The sequence below is a fragment of the Serinus canaria genome, chromosome 12 (assembly GCF_022539315.1).
Source record: "Serinus canaria isolate serCan28SL12 chromosome 12, serCan2020, whole genome shotgun sequence".
NCBI lineage: Eukaryota > Metazoa > Chordata > Aves > Passeriformes > Fringillidae > Serinus > Serinus canaria.
The window spans coordinates 1,882,314-1,902,339 of NC_066326.1; the positions used below are offsets into that span (position 1 = coordinate 1,882,314).

Below are 20,026 nucleotides of genomic sequence, written 5' to 3' on the forward strand. Positions count from 1 at the left end.
CCACTTATTACCAAATCACCACAACCTGGACTTCAGCTGTGAAGCTCAAAAATACCCCAAAGCTGGGATTTTTTACCACACAGAATCCCATTTTCAGGGATGTTCTAAAATACAATTTAAGTTACTCGACACAGAGAATTTGGAAGCAATTTTTCCATGGCATCATCTGAGCTGGAAGGGCACAAATCATTTATTTTCTTCCTCGTCTCACTGATCACCCATTGCATTTTCCCTATTTCACAAATAAAAACAACGACCATATTCAGAATTCTGTCAGGGATCTATTGTGCAGATTCCAAACACAGGAAATGGAAATGAAGATAAAAATGGAAATGAAGATTAAAATTGAAGATAAATTAAGATAATCTAAATAATCAGATATCTGATTATTTAGATTATTTATCTAAATAATCAGCTAAAATCCACCCAAATTATTAAGGGCAAGGCACAAGGTGCAAATTAAAAAGGTACAAATTAAGAAGGCACAAATTATTGGGATGGGAGGAATTTCAGCCACATCTGAGCTCATGCAGTTCCCACCATGCACTGGACAAACTCAAAACTTTCCCACACAAACTGCTAATTTTCCTTACAGCTGTTCCAGACAGCCACTGGAATCTTTATAAATGACAATAAATGACAATATCCCTTGAAACAGATGCAATCTTCAGCCACTTCAACTCAGAAAATTGGAATTAAGACACATCAGCCTGTGAAGATAGCTGTATTTTTCATACTTTTCCCCAACACCTGGAAAGTTTAATGAAGTTTAAAGTCACAGCTTCAGCTGGAGATGCTGACTGCTGGCTGGCTAATTAGTTACCTGGCTCATTCATTAGCAGCTTCTGCAGTTGTTGATTATAAATGGTTGTAGTGCTTGCCTTGCTCCACAGAGTAATTAATGGGATACAGACTATTTAACAACGGGGCCTTGGCTTGATTTATGAAGCAGAATCTGTGGATTTTACTGCAAAATAAAAAATCCAAACGCACCAGGAGAACCAGGCCGAAGGGACAACAGGAAAATTTTGCTTTTTCATTGCAATACTCAGGAAATCTTTCCTAAAACTTGCAACAGTGAGTCAGGGCAGCCTGGCAGCAGAATATTGTTAATTTCAGAGCATTTGCTTAGCAGGAGTTTTCTAAATTTATGGTAAAAAGGATCAGGGCTGGTCAGGGTTCAGGGCAGGATCTGCCATGGGTCACTGGGTGTTGAGCAATTTTATCATGCATCACTTGGTTTTTTACTTTATATTACTCTTTACTAATAGTATTATAAAGTAAATAATAGTGTTACTTACTTTAGGTTATTAATTACTACATTATTTATTATAATATTATTGTAATAAATTATTGTAAATACAAAATAAAAAATCCAAACACACCAGAAAAACCAGGCTGAAGAACTGAAGGGACAACAGGAAAATTTTGCTTTTTCATTGCAATACACAGGAAATCTTTCCTGAAACTTGCAATGGTGAGTCAGGGCAGCCTGGCAGCAGAATATTGTTAATTTCAGAGCACAGCATTTGACAAGTGCCTCAGTAAAGCAGCATCAGACAATGCCCAGCTGAACTGCAGCATCTGAGCTCTGTTCATTACAGGAACTTAGCAGGAGTTTTTTTAATTTATAGTAAAAAGGATCAGGGCAGGTCAGGGTTCAGGGCAGGATCTGCCATGGGTCACTGGGTGTTGAACAATTTTATCGTGCATCACTTGGCTTTTTTACTTTCTATTATTATTTACTAGTAGTATTATAAAGTAAATAATGCTATTATTTATTATCATTTACTACATTATTTAGTATATTAATTCATAATTATATTTTACCCAACAAAATACCTATAATTAGAATTATTTTACCCTTTAGTGATATTTTACCCTATAATTTTATGTCACCCTGCCCTGTGGGGTTGTCAGGGGCCTCACTTCCCTCCCAAGCAGGGAGGAAATGCCCACCCAGGCAGGTTCTGGACTAGCTAAGCCAGGCTTTGCCAGCACCCAGCACGAGCTGCCAGCAGGATTCCCCCTGCACCATCCCTCACCTCTCACTCTGCTCCATCACCACTCAAGCTTTACAAAATTAAGCCCCCTCTCCAATAATATTTAGATTTTCTAAGAATCACACAGTATTTTACCTATAAAACACCCCACTAATCACCTCCAATTTTGCCATAAAAGCCATTTTTAGTGGCAATAAATAATCAGTTTGGGTCCATAGCCTCCCTAATTTGATGGATGCGTGGTAAAGCAGGTATTTCTGTAAGTCCCTAAATGAGATTTAATTTCAATACCTGCACACTAATTCAAATGCAAAGGAGCTAAATTGAAAAGGGGCATCACATAAAACACACAGGGGATCAATCCACAGCCAGAGAGTCGGAACATCTGCCTAGAAGAATGTCTGTCTGCTCCCTGGTTTGTTTAAAGTGCACCAGCTCACCTTCTGAACTTTGGAGAGAGAGGCAATTAAAGTTGCCCAGATGGACTTGAGAGTGGAACAGAGAAAAACATCATGAGCTGATCATGTGTGTATGAAAATGAGGGCATGGCACTGCTGTGGCCTCTGGGCTCCTGACTGGGAAACGATGGCCTAAATCAATCAGGTCCCATCCAGCAAGGGCTCTGCTGCTGGCAGGACAGGAAGGGACACGGGCACAGACTTCTCCTGAGGCTGACTCAGATCCTCTACACCCACAGACCAACGTGCATCCCTAAATCAGCATCAGTTACATTTTCTCAGCTCTGCTTTCACCTCTGTCCAGCTGAGCGAGGCTGCAGAGCCCCACCTGGGCAGCTGAAATCTCCTGGCTTTGCTGCCCTGTGCAGGCTGCCCTGGAGCAGAGGCTGGGCAGAGTTAAATAATAAAATAGGGATTTATTAAAGGATCTCCTCCATGGATGCACCTTGGGCAGCACCAGAGCCCAGCCAGGGCTGCCCCCAAGATGACCCAAAATGCCCGGCCGGGCACGGGGTCTGTCCCTGGGATCAGCTCTGCTCCATTCCCACCTTGCAGTTCATTGTCCCAGCCCAGCTTTAGCCCAGGCACTCCCACCCTGCTTGTTTTTCTCTCTCCAGCCCACGGGGTTTGTGCTCCTGGGCTGAGATTGGGCTCATTTGTCCTTGGTGCCCAGCTGGAGCAGGAATTGTTTTGTCTCCCTGCTCTGTGCACAGAGCTCACCATCCCATAATATGAACCCAGACCCACACACCAAAGCAGCACAGAATGGGAAACATAGAAAAGCCAAAACCTGAGATATCAGCACAGAATGTGAAACATAGAAGAGCTAAACCTGAGGCATCAGCTTCAGTTTGAAGGAATTTTTGTCCAGCTGAGGTTTACCCATTCCCATCCCAGTCAGGAGAGGTGGCTCCAGGACCTCCTGGAAGATGATGCTGCTGGGGAGCCACACCTCTTCTGAGGGATTTCCAAATTCAGGAATGGGAAATGAACATGAAAAGCCACTAAATAATAATAAAAAATCCCACTCAAGGTGTTAAAGCAAGGCAGATGTGATTTGCAAACCCTTCTCCAGTGGTGCCCAGGGCTGGGTGGTGTTTGAGGAGTACCAGGAGTCACTCCCTGCCTCCACTGCTGTGCCAACATTCATTAAGCAGCTGGCTCCAGAAATGCAAAGTGCTGCAGAACTGACCAAAATATTAATTAATTAATTATGTGGCCACAGCAGATGAATCATTTCCCAGCTTCCTGCTCACATCAAAGTGCAGAGGGAGCCACACAGCACGAGGAAAAAAAACCCAAAAAAACACACTGAACAAATTGAACTGCAGCCTCGTTTAGAGGAGACCATAATTTAATATGTACAACAGGGCTCCCAGCTTTAATTATTTATATTCAGACACGAAATTAGCTGAATTTCTCTGGTATGAAACCTGCAGCTGCTTGGAGAGCAGCATGAATTCAAGTCCTCATCTCCCTGTGAATTTTGAGGTTTGATTTTGACCAGAGCTGGCTGCCCAATTTCATTGGAGTGTATTGATGTAAATGATGGGGGTTTTGCCTCACAGTGGAAAACATTTGACTCTATATTGCATTTTTTACCCTTCTCTGAGTTGCAGAGCTGTGCTCTGACCACTCTGCTCTGAACCACTGCTGGGGTATTGCTGTGCTGGATCAGCAGGAGATCAAGGGAGACAGAAAGCCTGGACAGCCATTTCTGAGAATGTTTTCCTGTTAAACAAAGTTTTGGGCAGAAACCCCAAACCACCACTAAAAGAAATCCAAAAAACCACAACAACAACAACAACAACAACAACAACAAAATCAATCAAACCAACCAAACAAAAAACCCCAAATAACCAAACAAAAAATAAAACAAAGTGAAACAAAACCAAAACAAAACAACAAAACCGAACCAAGAGCTCCAGGACAAATGAATCTCTTAAAGTTCCTGTATTTATGTGGTGCTTGCAGCTGGAAGGGGCTGGTCAGGATTCAGGGCAGGATCTGCCCTGATTATTATTATTTCTTCATATTATTATTTACTTTATATTATTATAAAGTAAATAATACTTATTATTCACTTAATTTTATTATTTATTCTATTATTATGATATTTATCACTTTATTTCAATTATTAAATGGTTCCTATCTCAACCTACAAGTTTGATTTTGATTCTCCTCCCCATTGCACTGGGGTGGAGGGAGGTGAGGCTGGGTGGGGCTGAGCTGGGTTAACCCACAGCACAGTCAGAAGGGGAATGGTTAAATCCCACTATAAAATATGCATCTGCACACTCAGACATGAATGTGGCTGTGCCACTGCAGCTCATTAACATGCAAATACGACTTCAGCACAGAAACTCTCTGCTGCAGGAGGTTAATGAGGCAGAGGATGGCACAGAAGTCACAGAAACACAGAAAATTCCCTGTCAGGCTCGTCCAGGGCATTGCAGGCACGCGGTGCCACATCTCCCCTTGGCTCAGCCATGCAATGCCTTTGGTTTCCACTGATGCCTCGAGGTTCAGCTTTCATACTTCCCAAATTCTGCCCTGCACTGGTGTGTGACTCTGAGCTGCACACCCAGAGCCAGCAGCTCTCCTCCCAGCTCAGCCCCACAGAACAATCCACACCCAGCCCAGAGCCAAGCACAGCTCAGCCCCACAGAACAATCCACACCCAGCCCAGCACCAAGCACAGCTCAGTCCCACAGAACAATCCACACCCAGCCCAGCACCAAGGACAGCTCAGTCCCACAGAACAATCCACACCCAGCCCAGAGCCAAGGACAGCTCAGTCCCACAGAACAATCCACACCCAGCCCAGCACCAAGGACAGCTCAGCCCCACAGAACAATCCACACCCAGCCCAGCACCAAGGACAGCTCAGCCCCACAGAACAATCCACACCCAGCCCAGCACCAAGCACAGCTCAGTCCCACAGAACAATCCACACCCAGCCCAGCACCAAGGACAGCTCAGTCCCACAGAACAATTCACACCCAGCCCAGAGCCAAGGACAACACCTGGGAGGGTGGGACTGCATCCCCTGGAGCTGGGATTGGACACTGAACCCCACATGGAAATTGTTAACCCTGTGCTTTTGGCAGGTAGCCAAGCACCCCAGCCCTGGATTTATCCCTTTTATCCCTTAATAAACCTTTTAAAGAGTGAGCTTTGTTTCTCACAGATCCAGCAAGGCCCAGGAGCTGGTGGCAGCAACACCCACTTATAGATACAGATTAAAATATTGGCTTTTTGCACATATTGAAATGGATTTTATATGAGTGGTGGTAAAGTCACTTTGTTATAGAGCTGTTATTTGTGCTGTTAATTAGGCTCAGTGCAATAGCTGATATCAGTGTGCTTGTGTTAATGCCTGCTGGGATGGGATAACACCCATCAGGATGGGCACACCTGCACACATCTGCCAAGCATCAGCACCCACCCTCTGAAGGTAGAGTGGGCCAGGCCCAAACTCAAGGTGATGATAAAAAAGGACTAAAGCCACAGCCAAGGAATCTGCATGCTCTAAAAGGCTGAGCCAAGGGGGAGCCAGGCTAAACAGCTCTTGGAACATGGAAACTGGCTTGGGAAAAGTTCACTGTGCATAAGGGGCCATCAATATGCAACAGGCTGATGTAATTAATAGAATAATTAATAAAATAATTAATAACTAATGTAATTAATAGAAGGTATTTAAGGGGTATCCCCAAAGATACCAGGGTGCTCTTGGCTGACCCAACAACCTTTGCTCCCTGGTCCTTGTCTCCCATTGTCCTTTCTTGAACTTTTGACATTTTCACAGGAGAGTGAATGTTTCTCACAGCCCCAAAACCTTCACCAGCCCTGCTGCTCTCTGCTGACAATGACCAGGATGACACCTGGGCTGGGCCTGACTCTCAACTAAACCCAAATATTCCCTTTTCAGCTTTAAGAACTGAGCTTAACTTTCCCAGCCATTTAAAGGTCCTCAAGGCCCTGTGGAGGGCTGGGAGAAAACTTCCTGCAAACTATTTTTTCTACTGTTTTATAACTCAGTTGTTAATATTTTTCTTCACAAGGTTGGGAAATGGTTTGCTCAACATGAAAACACAAATCTCCCCCTTAACTTCAGAATATTTAACAGCCACCTGTGCCTGTGTTCATAACACCAGAGCATGACACAAAACACTCCCACGGCTCTGGGAAGCAATCCAAGTGCATCCCTTAAAAAAGAGCCCAAATGAGGGAGCCCTGCTCATGGCAACACCAGAATTCCCACAGCACAAGCACTTCCCTGCCTCCAGGCAGCTCAGACAATGCTGCAGGCAGCCAGAGAAAATTCCAGATTTAAAACCTGCCCAAGGAAGCCAGCCCAGAAAAAAAATAAATTTCCTCACTCAGCACCTGTTCTAAAACTCACACAAAACTTCTGGCACTCCTCTCCCCACACATCTGCTAAATCTGCCTGAGCAGGACAAGAATCTGAGGCCTGGGGAAATTCAGTGCACTGCAAAGAGCAGGAAATGCTGCTGCAGAATAATGGGGGGAAACCAGTGCTGGAGAGAAGTATTTTCATTAAACACTGATCTGCTGATCAAGGCAATCCCCCCAAACACATCCCCCTGAAACTTTACTTTGCTAAACCTAAGCAGTTTGCAATAGTATTTCAAGTGGAGAAATTACAGTAAAAACATTTTCCATGCTTTTGTTTTCCCACTCTTTCATTTATTTGCTTGAAATAAAGGCTCATCCTCGCTGTGTTCCCCAGCCCAGCTTCCCTGGGGTTGCAATTCCCACAACACGTGGGGGCTCTGCATTGCAGAACCTCTCTGCATCCAATTTTCTGCCAGCTCAGAAACTGTCAAAGCACATTTAGAAAGACTTGGAACCAAATTTCAAAAATAGGTACCCCTAAGTACCGGGAGAGAAGTGGCTTTGTGTTCAGTAGAGCTAAGCAGAAAAAAATGAGCACTGCTCTAAGTACTTTGTTATTATCTGAACTGCTGGAAAGGCAACCTGACAGTGAGCACAAAGAAAAGGGGAGAAATCAAGCTAATAAATAAAGCAGTGAAACAGTGTGAGCAAGCAGCAGGTAAATTAGAGCAATCCTGGCTAACACCAGGGTGACACAAACATTAATTAAAGCCTGACACCCTCCCTCAGAACAGAACACATGGGAGAGAATCATCATGGCACTGTGAGGAGGGATTAATCAGGGGGATGGCAGAGAGGGGAAGAGTCAGGACAGCCCTGGTGTGCTCCAGAACAGGTGATCCTACAGCCAGGGCTCTGGAACCAGCTCTGCTGAGCCTCTGCAAACCCAAAACCTTCTCCAGAGCTGTTTCAGCTCCAGGAGAAAGGCACAACCCTCCAAAATCTCTGGGAATTTCTCCAGGAACGTTCTGAATGTTGCAGCTTGGGCTGAAAAGGTGAAACAAGGGCAGTGGCAGGAGCTGGTTGTGTGGCTGGAATATGTTATTCTAATTATTTGTTAAATGGAGCGAGGGCTCAGCTGTAACACAACACCACTTTAATGGGATTGAAAGCTCCACTCCACCAAGGTTTAATTGAGCAGGGAATGCTTAACACAGAGTGAGGGAAAACAACTTCCAGCAGCAGCAGATTTGGGGAGGAAAGGGGCAGAGCAGACCCTGAGAAATTGTGCTTGGGCTGGGAGACACAGCCCAGGAGGAAAAGGAGTTTCACCTGGATGAGCTCATTAGCCAGGGCCATGGGCAGGGATTAATTTGGGGGATCAATCCCTGGCACAGGAGCCACGGGGCACTCTGGCACCAGGGGGAAAAGCAGGGGGGGTTTGAGCTCCAAGGAGTGACGGGGACACCTCACCTGCCAGGCACAGCATGACCGAGTGCAGCACCAGCAGCTCCCATAGCATCCTCATCTTCAGCTCCGGGGCAGGGAGCAGCCCAGGGACCACGGGGCAGAGCAGGGATCCTTGGGAACCTCAGGCCACCTTCAGGCTGCAAAACAAAACAGAGGGCAGGGACATTCAGGGCTGCTGCTGCTGCTGCCAGCTTGTTCCTCCTCTCCAGGAGAGGTGGGTCTGAGCATCAGCAAAGAAACTTGGGTGAATGTTGACTTTCAAATCACTGCCAGCTGTGGTTTGTGACCGTTCCAGGTGTCTGGGTGGCAGGTGAGGGTTGGGAGCTGTGACATTTCTGCTGTCTCTCACCCTCAGGAGATTCACTCCCTGCCTCTCTGGGGTGTAATTAGTGAACTCTGTAGATGAAAACTGGAGTCATTCTCTTCTCTGTAGCTTTTCTGTGCAAACAGCACCCAGCACACAGAGGACACCATCTCTGCAAGGTGACACCTTTCAGGAGAGCTGCCCACACTGCTCAAGGAAAGGGACACTTTTCCCATTCCTCCTCCATCCCCGCTGCTCTAAAATTCTGTTTAAAAATCCACCTTAAAACATCTCCAGGTAAAAACTGCTCTTCCCCTCAGCCCCTATCACAACCTGGAAATAATTAGAATTTGAGAGCAATTTGAGACTTTCTCAGCTGATCCCTGCAAACTTCCACCATCCCCCTCTGAGCAACCCAAGGGGGAAAAAAACACCTTCATTTATGAAAGGAACCACTCCAGAGCAGGCATTTAAATATTAAAAACAGATAAATCAAGCCAGACACTCATTCTTATAATTTATTCATCTCAGGAAAGACTGGAAGTTCAGGGGCCTTCGTGCTTACAAGACAAACTGCCTGAGTAATACCCAGAGAGGTCTCTGCCTGCTTTTGTGAGCTAAAATTGGGAGAATTCTTTTGATAAAGTCAGGTTCAATGCACTGGGAAGGTTGAGCATCTTTAGCCTCTGATCTGAAGCTGCAGCTTTGAAGTAGGGAGAGATTAATTGCAGAAATTCATCTGTTCTCACACACACTGACAGGGGCAGCAGGAATGGCCAATCAATGAATACACAGAACTATTTCAGGCAGTGATTAGACTATTAATTATTAATTAGGGAAGGAAAATGTCTACATTGATTGACATGGTGAAGCAGTTACACTGCTTATAGTGAACTCCAGAAATGTGGGGTTTTTTTACCCTAAAGTCTTGACCCGTGGAAAAATATTAATTTTCCTCCAAGTCCCAAATTCTCTTGATTATAACAGCAGCTGCACAAGAGATTTCTACCACTTTTACACCAATTTAAGTGAAATTTGAGATAAATCTTGAATTTCAGCAGCTGCTGAAATTCTTCCCTGTTCTCTTTTTCCCACAAATCATTCCCAACAATAAACCCCTCCAAAGTTTCTCTTCCTTGCCCTGCCCAGAGATGCTTTACAATCCTTCTCCTCTCTCCCTGCAGGAGCAGAGCAATCACTCACAGCATTTGATACCCCATTAAAAACACAAAGGTTGATAACACTTATCAACTCAACCTACTGCCAGCAGCTCCCACAGACTGGGAGGGCTCACAAAAAAATTCCCTATTTTTCCATAGAGTCCAAACAAATCCTGGATAGTCCTGAATTTCTTGCCCCTCCTCACTGTGACTTCAGCTCTTGCACAGCTGCCCTGAGCCAGCACCCACCTGGGGAAGGTTCTGGCTACTGGGAGGGTTTGCAAACTCATCTTATGGGGCATTCACATTCTCTGAAAAAAATTCCTTGGCCCAGGATTTTTGTTCTGGGAAGCTGAGAGGCCTCAGGAAAAAAAAAAAAAAACAAACAAAAAACCAACAAACCAACAATTCTTATCTTGTTTGCTTCTCCTGTGTTTTGCTCATGTAAAATGTGTTTAGAAATTGTTTACACAAAAGCAATTGTTTAATTAGTCTTCAGTGTGAGTTATTTTAACTCATTGGCCAATGAAGGCCAAGCTGTATCAAGACTCTAAAAAAATCACAAATTTTCATTATTATCATTTTAGCATTCCATAAATATCTTTTCTGTATTCTTTAATATAATGTGGCATAATAAAGTAATAAATTAACCTTCTAAAAACATGGAATCAAATGCATCATTTCTGCCTTCCTCAGGGCTCCCTGCAAATACAATAATTTTATTTCTTTTTCTGCTGAGGAAATAATGCTTCTTTCAGCATTTTAAACCCTGACCCAAAGCATTTCAAAGTTACTAACATAAATTAGTTTCTAGCTTGCAAAGATATTAAAAGTAGCAGGCTCTGTCCTTCCTCCCATCGAGTTTGGCACAATCACTGGATCTCAACTTCAGCCAAAAATAAAAGTTGTGCTAAAAATTCAGAACTGTGGGATGGGTTGGGTTGGGAGGGACCCTAAATCCCATCCAGGGCCACCCCTCCCTCTGTCCCAGGATATGGAATGTCCCCCCCCAGTGCCCAGCCTGGCCTTGGGCACTGCCAGGGATCTGGGGGCACCACAGCTGCTCTGGGCAATAAATACAATTGAAGCCCAGTGAGAAAGCTGAGAGTTCCCAGGATTATTTCAGCAGCAGAGCAAGCAGAGGGTGGTGCCCATGGGTGGTGCCCATGGTGGTGCCCGTGGTGGTGCCCGTGGTGGTGCCCATGGTGGTGCCCAGGGTGGTGCCCGTGGTGGTGCCACAGGTGGTGCCCGTGGTGGTGCCATGGGTGGTGCCGTGGGTGGTGGCATGGGTGGTGGCCGTGGTGGTGGCCGTGGTGGTGCCCGTGGTGGTGCCACGGGTGGTGCCCGTGGTGGTGCCCATGGTGGTGCCCATGGGTGGTGCCCATGGTGGTGCCCGTGGTGGTGCCCGTGGTGGTGCCCATGGGTGGTGCCCATGGTGGTGCCCATGGGTGGTGCCCGGGTGGTGCCCGTGGTGGTGCCCGTGGTGGTGCCCATGGGTGGTGCCCGTGGTGGTGCCACGGGTGGTGCCCGTGGTGGTGCCATGGGTGGTGCCACGGGTGGTGCCCGTGGTGGTGCCCGTGGTGGTGCCACGGGTGGTGCCATGGGTGGTGCCCGTGGTGGTGCCCGTGGTGGTGCCCGTGGTGGTGCCACGGGTGGTGCCATGGGTGGTGCCCGTGGTGGTGCCATGGGTGGTGCCCAGGGTGGTGTCCGTGGTGGTGCCACGGGTGGTGCCCGTGCTGCAGGGCCACGTCTGCCCTCGCTGGTGCCAGCCTGCCTGCCCTCCCCAGGACACAGAGCTCCCCCAAAATGAAACAGGGCCTGTGGTGGCACAAGCAGCACGGAGGGACATTCAAATGAGATGATCACCACCCCAAATATTTTCCTAGGGTTAAGTGATGGTGCCTCTCAAGGCAGGGCTGCAATTCCATTTCTCGTGCCAGCTCCCTATTTCACATGTGAATGAGTCCAATTCTCAGAATGTTCCCCTGTAAATATTTCTGCTGTTCACATCAGCAGGGCCTTTGTTCAGAGCTCTGCAAGCACTCCTCAAACACATTGACTTTTTATGGCAGCAGCTTTAGGAAAAGCAACATTTGTGCACAAGCAAAAGGTGGATAATTGAAAAGATCCTTCCCATTCCTAAATGCTTCCTGACTACCAAATCCCAGGGGAGTTTGTGCTGCTGCTGAAGGCCTGAAAACTCACAAAGTTTAATATTTCATTTCCAGAAGCCAGCAGAGGCAGTTGCAGCAGTACACAAGTTATTTTTTTGAGATGAAAATGAGATTGCTGAGCTTCAGTCTGGAAGTGCAGCCCATTAGGAACCCCAGTGCCACCACACGTGTGCAGATGTCTTTTTGGCTTCACTGCTGGCAATGCAGCCATTGCAAATTCTTTTGAAAGGCACCTTTGCTCCTAATTGGATTCTGCCAGAGAAACTTGACTCTGAGAGCTCTGACTGCAGGCAGGCAGGAGGGGGAAAAAATAGTGTGGAGTAAAATATTTGTGGTGGATTTTTCTGCACTTGTGGGCATGGCTGTGTGAGTAATTTTGTTTGGATGTTTCGTGATTAGCACTTCTGTAAAAGCAAAGTAGAAATTAAAATCCTCAGGCTGATATATCTATGGATGCATTTGGAATGTTAAAAACACTTTTTAGGATAAATTTGTACTACAAGACCTCTCAGTTTTGTGAATATTTTGAAGGGAAAGGACACACCTCAGGTTGGTGCCTCAAGATTTCAGCTTTTCAATTTCCCATCCATCTGTAACCCTGCAGCTCTTTAGTGTGGAACTCCAAACCCCACACTCAGTGGGAGCTGCTGCTTCCCCATTTGGGGCAGACACAGCAATTCCTCTCCAGGCCTGGCAGCCAAGGACACCTCACTGCCCCAGGGCCAGAGATGGGAACAAAAGTGAGTTGGGGGAGCAAACCTGGGGTCAGTGACTGCATTCCCTGGAGCTGGAATTGGCAGATGAACCCCCAAAGTGCAAATGGACCAAACTTATCCAAGTGTGCAAACCCTGACCCATCATCCATTTCTGGGTGCAGCCCCTGGGGCTGCCCTAAATGTACCTGCAGGCCTTCAATAAATAGAACAGCTTTTATTGCCTTAATTCTGCCTGGCCTCTCTTTTAGGTAATCCCAAAAAGGCACCAAGACCCCGAAGAGCAGCAGCAGCCCCAGCTCCCACTTTGCTCTGCCCAGTTCCCAGATCCATCACTGCTAATGGAGCGTGCTGCACAGACAGACAGACAGACAGACAGACAGACAGCAACAGGCACCTTTGAATCCCCTGGGCACAGGAAAGCTCCTTGGAAGCAACAACCCACCCTAAACATGGATATTCCCAGCTGAGCCACCAGTTCCTCGAATCACAGCACAGTTTTCCACAGGAAAAAAAAAAAAAAAGTAATTAAATGTTTTTAATCACCAGCCACTAAGTGCACCATCACAGCCCCCACTCTGTGCCTCACCCTCAGGAATCTCAGAACTGCCCTGGAAAACCTGGATAATGCAAGGATAAATCATCCCCAGGGAAGGAAGGAGAGGGGGAGGCTGGAGACAAGTCTGAGTTAAGGCTGGGGGTGTTAATTAGGGCTCCCTGTTTATGGCTCTGCCTTTTCCATCCAGGGATGGATTGGGAAATGCTCACCTGAGGCAGCAGCTCTCAGAGAACATCCACACACAAACAGCCACAGATTCTGAGGAGCTTAATTCCAACAAGGAGCAACATTATCATAATAAAAAGCTACCAGCAGTGAAACTTCCAGCCTGGCATTTTCTACAAATTAGAATTTATCCTCTCTTAGAGAGCCTTTTACTAAAGATTGTCTGGATCAGTTACCTTAAAACTCACCAATTTAAAGCCAATTTCCACCTCCACCAGGTGACATTTTCAGTGCAGTGTTTTGGGAGATTAAAGCAAGGGGCTATCCCCATGTAGGCAAGCAATAAATTCTAAACCTCAAAAGATGCCAGCTTTAGGGAGAGTAAAACAACTCAAAACAGCAAAAAAAGTTGGAGCTGGTGTTCCCTAAGTCCAGTTCTTCTCTCCTAACTGCATCACCAGTGCACCATCAACAGAAATGGTCTGCAAGGACCACTGCAGGTCCAATTTTGATTTTTTCTGGCAGCAGAGCTCTCAGTGAGAGCCCTGGGTCAGAGCTCAGCCAGCCCAGCCCCTGCTGGGCTCAGGCAGCCTTTGAGCAAAGCCCTCAGTGCAAAAAGCATTTCTCAGACTGAACAGCAAACTGCAGCTGACTGGGGAGCAGAAGATTCCTGCAGAATGAAGGGTTAATTAATTGGGTGCTGCCTCAGCCTGGGAGAATGCTGCACCAGGGGAACCAGGCTGCCAGGGGAGCTCCTGCCAGCCCTAAATCACTGCTTGGAGATGAGGAATCTGGGCAGTCTCACCCTCCAAACAAACTGAGATAAACAACATTCAAAGCTCTCATTCCCTTTTGGATGGGTCAGTTCCCAAAATCTACATAATCAGACAGTGACATCTTGGCCAGGAGACCAAAAAAATGGTGTGAAAATATTGAAGATATTTCTGTATCCTCTCCAAAATCAGCATCTTAACGACATTTGACTTTTCACTTACAGAACAATCCCTTTGATTTCAAAGACAAAAGGAGAGTTTGCTCCTCAGGGAGGTTCCAGTGGACACACACACACTCCTGAAGAATGCTTTGCCTCCCTTCAGGAGGACAAATTGGAGCTTTCTTAGGAAAATGGAACTTGGAGAAGAAAAACAGCCAGCAAGTTTATTAACTCTGAGAAGCTGGTGAGAAGGCAGCTCTCTGCATTCCTGGGAACAGAGGCTATCAAAACAACAATTCCCTCATCACCCATTCCTGGCAGAAGGCTTCCAGCCCAGATAATTGAGATGCTTGGACCTCACGTGTTTTTTAACTGTTTTGTTAAATCCAAAAATCATCTAGGGAAGGGCTGCAAACACTCTGCCATCTCCCCACTCTGACTGGGCAGATTACATGAAATTGCTGCCTCTGCCATCCTTTATAGAGTGAGTGTGGGGTTTTTAAAGACATCCTGGCACTAAGTGAAGGAAAAATAAATAAATAAATTGGAAAAAGCCTCCTGTGAGCTCCCTCACTGCCAGAGGCTCTCAGGCTGCTCTTGCTGAGCAGCTGGCAGAGGCAGCCAGGGAAGGGTGCTGCACACAGCTTTGTTTCCAGTCTGGAATATCAGTTATTGAAGGAATCAAGCCCCTGGCTGGAGAGGGATCATCTCCACAGCTGATAAGGAGCCCAGCTCCACCTCAGGAATGGCTGTGCCAGGATTCATTGAGAGATCCCAGGAAGGCCTTGGTTTGCTTGTGAAAGGAAACCAGGTTTGCAAGAATTGATTTAAGGGCTCCCAGAGGGGTGAGCAGCAACGTTTGCTGCTCTCAGCCCTGGCTGAGGGCTCTGCCTGTCCCTGCACCCTGCTCTGAGCAGAACCTGCTCCTGCTGCCTCTCTGCCTGCCCAGGGCCCTGCAGCAGCTCCAAGAGCTCCTCAGAAGGCTCAGGAGGATGAGGAAGGAGCCAGGACAGAGCCGAGGGTCTGGATGCACACCAGCACCAAAGGCACCTGTGGATTTTAAAGCCTTGCCCTGAGCAGCAGGCTCCTCTCCCACCCTGCATGGATTGAGCCTGGAGGGATCAAGAGGGGAGCTCACACCAAATCCAGCCTGTTCTCCAAGGCTGAGCAGGAATTCTTCCCTCCAGAGGGGCAGAGGCACAGGGTGCCCAGAGAAGCTTTGGATGTTCCATCCCTGGAAGTGTCCAAGGCCAAGCTGGGCTTGGAACAACCAGGTCAAGCTGACAGGAGCTGAGCTTTAAGGTCCCTTCCAGCCCAAAATTCTGTGATTTTGGGAATCCATCCCCATCCAGGCTGCAGAGGGGCACAGCTACCAGCTGGACCCCATAAAAGTCACAGTGCTGTGTCAAACCAGCCTGTTCAACCCCATTTTAATGGCCCTTAAAATGCTAACTGCCAACATATCAACCTCCAGCTGCCTCTTAACTTTAGGTGCCCACTTATTTCCAGCCATAGTTGGTATTTTCCACTTTTCCTTCTGCATAGATGGAGCTGTCAGCTCAAATTAAATACATCCAATATTTGGAAAAATTTATTTCTGATGTCTGGGTGATTGAGGGACAATTTTTTTTTTTTAAAAAAAGAATTGTAACATCTTGAATTGAATAAATAAAAGTTCCAAGCCAGGAAACAGAGTATGGAATTAGAACATCGAGACTGAGAAAAGGATGAGTAAAAAATGCCCAAATGGAGTTTGGGGTGGGAGGGAGGAGCATGAGCAGGCACTGGAGAGCCCAAAGGCACCAGGGGGAGGATTGAGATTCCAGCTGGGAGCCTGGGGACAGCCCCACACCCTGTCACAGGGCTCCCCTGACACGGAATTAAAGGGAATTTCTGCTGGCCAGATGAGAATTTACTGCAGGCAGTAAAACTCCAATTGCACCAGTGAAGTTACAGCAGTAGGGTGTTAATTTATCTGCTGTTCACACAGTCAAAGCAATGGCTGGGAGCTAAACCAGGGAGCAGAAATCACCCAGTTTATGGCCCCTATTAGTTCCAAGGGGCTTTGGATAAGACCAAACTGGAAATAACAGAAATATCACCAGATGGAAGGAAAAAAAAGTTATCAATATCTGCATCATCTAATTTATCAGTTAAATCAATTCTAAGTATAGGATACCCATTGAAAAAGGGCTACACACATTATAAACCTTCACCAACATTTAACCAGAAGCCCTTTTTAGATTTTATTTTAATTAAATCATTACATTACCCTGTATTTTATGACTGCCACTTTATCAAGGGGAGCTCCATAAAATACCCAAAGTAAGCAAGAAGTCATAGATAAAAAAAAGAAAAATAAGTATTTCTATTGAGAGAATTATTTCTTCCTCTTAATTTTCTTTTTAAATCACTACACAAGAGAGAACATCCCAGTAAAGGCACAGCAGGCACTGAAAACTGAATTGTTTTGAATCAGGAAATATAAAAATGTTTAATTTCAGCCTACAAAGCTGCTGGTTTTTAAATGCCCCTCAGTTTATCTGTCTGTTCCTTCTGCCTGCTCCCTTCTGCACAAGTTCCCAAGCCCAGCAGCCCTCAGACTTGGAGGCTGGAAAGATATTAAACTTTATACAAAGATCAATTCATTTCAGAAGGCCCAGCCTGCCTTTAAACGCAGATGTGGAACGATTCCATTCCAGTCTGATGAAGACGTGGCCATTGGCTGTTTCAACGTTTTCCTTCAGAGAAATGTTGACCAGGAAGTTCAGAGAAACCATTAAAAAAAAATCATTAACTCCCACATGGGAGTTAATCTGAATGCAGTTAAAAATTCAGGCAACTTCCACCAATCCTGACCTCCACTTGGAATGTACTGCAGGAACTCCATCAGGAATGTCTCCTGCCTGGGAGCAGCCTGCAGCTGGCTGGGGTCTGGGCTGAGGTGGCCCTGGGGTGGCCCTGGGGTGGCCCTGGGGTGGCCCTGGGGCTCAGGAGCAGGGGGGCTGCTGTGGTGCTCCCTGCCCGTGCCAGGCTGGGGGAGCTGGCACATCCCTGCTGCTGGGAAATCACCTGGAATGAGGGAGTTGGAAAAGACCTCAAAGCCCATCCAGTGCCACCCCAGCCGTGGGTAAGGGCACCTTCCACTGTCCCCTGGTGCTCCTTGGGCACTGCCAGGGATCCAGGGGCAGCCCCAGCTGCTCTGGGAATTCCACTCCAGTCCATCACCACCCTCGTTCCTTCCCAATCTCCCATCCATGCCTGCCCTCTGGCACTGGGAGCCATTCCCTGGCTCCTGTCTCTCCATCCTTGTCCCCAGCCCCTCTCCAGCTCTCCTGGAGCCCCTCCAGGCCCTGCCAGGGGCTCTGAGCTCTCCTTGGAGCTTCTCCCTTCCAGGTGAGCACCCCCAGCTCCCCCAGCCTGGCTCCAGCCCTTGGAGCAGCTCCATGGTCTCCCCTGGACTCCTTCAGCAGCTCCATGGCTTTGATATTTTGGGCCCCCAAAGCTGGAGGTGCCCCCAGAGCTGAGCCCAAACACACCTTTCAAACAGAAAGGAACTGGACACAACCATCCTGAGAGTCAGCCTCAGCACACTTCCCAAAAATGCTCATTTCCAGAGGATCCCAGAGCAGCCCACCAAGGCTGTCACAGCACTCAGCCTGGGGACAGAGCACAGCAATTTGGTACAAAGGGGCAGCAAACACAAGGTTTTGGTTGTAGTGCAGAAAGGAACTGAACACAACCATCCTGAGAGTCTGCCTCAGTCCACTTCCCAAAAATGTTCATTTCCAGAGGATCCCAGAGCAGCTCACTAAAGCTGTCACAGCACTCAGCTGTAATGACCAACCCCAGCCTGGGGACAGAGCACAGTAATTTGGTATAAAGGGGTAGGAAAGACAAGGTTTTGGTTGTAGTGCCCGAGGAAAAAGGCTTTGAAGATGTTTCCTGACGTGCTGGCAGCTGCTCTGAAAGTGATGCTGCACAGCAGCTCCTGATGAAAGCCCACGGTGACGCTGCTAACACAGCTCCACACGTGTCACACCCAGCACAACCAGCACTCAGGGCAGAGACAGGCTCAGGGCGAGCTCTAACAGCCAGCACAGAGATCCCTCTGGAGATTTCTTGTGGGAAAATGACACTAAACCCCAGTATTGACATAAGGTTAAAGGAGATTCTAAATCAATTGACATTTAAGGCTGCGGCAGTGTTAGCATGGCTGGAAAATGCCAAAACCTTGTTAACCCCCTTGTATGGGTCTTTAGCTTGAAAATGCTGCCTCCATTTGATACTGGGAAGGAGATATTCAGTGTAATCAGGATGTGTTAACCTACTAAGAACAGGCACACAGTGCATTTTCATGTCAGTACAGGCTGCAATCCCCTCTCACAAACCTGCTGGGGATTTCTCCCTGACCTTCCTGCCCCTCTTGCTCACCCAGAGGAAGCTGGAAGGAGCCAAATGAGAAATAATTTTTACAGTGTCACCCCAATATTCCTGATTTCTGTGGGCCCCCAGCGGTTTCCCTCTGAGGCTGCAGCCCATCCCTGCACTGGGAGCTGCTCGCTGTGGTGCCCAGCCCTCCCAGCCCTGCAGAGGGTTTAAATTGTTTCCTGTTCCTTCCATCTGGATGTGGTCACCAAGCTGTCTCTGCTGCTTCCCCCCCACTAAAGGCCATTATGGTTTAGTGCCCCTCCAGCCTCCCTCTCCTGGGAGCAGAGGGTGAGCACACACACACAGACACACAACTTCATCAAACCTCCTCAAATCCATAATTTATGGCCAGGGAAGTTCATCAGCCACCTAACCTCATTAGCTTCTCATGCCACACTTGCAAAGCTTCAGAGATCCTTCCAGAATTATTTATGAAACCCCTGAGAGGGGAAGTAAGTTCTAAACAAGTTGGATTTTAAACGGGTGCCCAGGAACTGAACCTGAACCCAGCCTGTGCCAAACCCCAGCACTGTGCAGCCCTTTGCTCTTCAATCAATTCATTTTTTCAAAGCTCAGCTTTAAAAAATGTCAAACAATCCTTTTAGAAACCTTCAGGAAGACCAGACAAATTAACTTCACAGTTGAAGGGCTACAGCAAATAAACTCAGCATCCAAGAGCACTGTAACAATTAGCATGTACCAAATAACAAACATCACAATTCCCCAAGCCACATCCCCTGACTTTTGAGCTAAAAATAGAAACTTCCTGCCCAAATCAGTGCACCTGTCACGTTAGGAAGATAAATGAAATTGTGTTTAAATAAACACGTGGTACAACACAGTTTTAATTCCCAGCAATTTCAGCTCAGCTTTTTAAGACATTAAGGATTGATCAGTGCAGCCCAACCCAGCCTGGTTTGTGGCTCAGGTTTCCTTCTCCTGCCCAGAGCAGGGAGCTCTGCAGGATGTGCAGTGCAGGAGGTGCTGCTGCCCCTGCCAGCTCAGCTGCTGTCCCCTCCTGCCCCCTGAATGCCACCAAAGCTCAGAGTGGCACAGAGTGCCACACAGCCGGGGCACAGCCCAGAGCTTTCTGTGAACTGCTTGGTTTGACCAGGCTGAGAATTTAGGGGTTTTATCTAGCAGGACACCAGCTCTGCTCTGTCACAAGTTCCAGGACAGCAATATCTGTACTCAGGTTCCTGAGGGAAATCTCAGCTGGGACTTTTGTCACACAGTAATCCATAAAGATGAAAGCTGCAGAGAGCCAGAGTAGTTTTATAACCCTCTTAGCACAAA

The 20,026-nt window shown here is 47.1% G+C and overlaps 1 protein-coding gene across 2 annotated transcripts in view; it reads right to left on the reverse strand.

Moving 5' to 3' along the window:
• LOC103823699 (contactin-4) overlaps positions 1-20,026 on the reverse strand; it is a 261,680-nt gene that overhangs the window by 120,296 nt on the left and 121,358 nt on the right. For both annotated transcript variants that reach the window (XM_050979442.1, XM_050979443.1), the window contains one exon: positions 8,294-8,427. In XM_050979442.1, coding sequence (XP_050835399.1) covers positions 8,294-8,348 — 55 coding nt within the window. In that variant the 5' untranslated portion in view covers positions 8,349-8,427. The remainder of the gene's footprint in view (positions 1-8,293; positions 8,428-20,026) is intronic.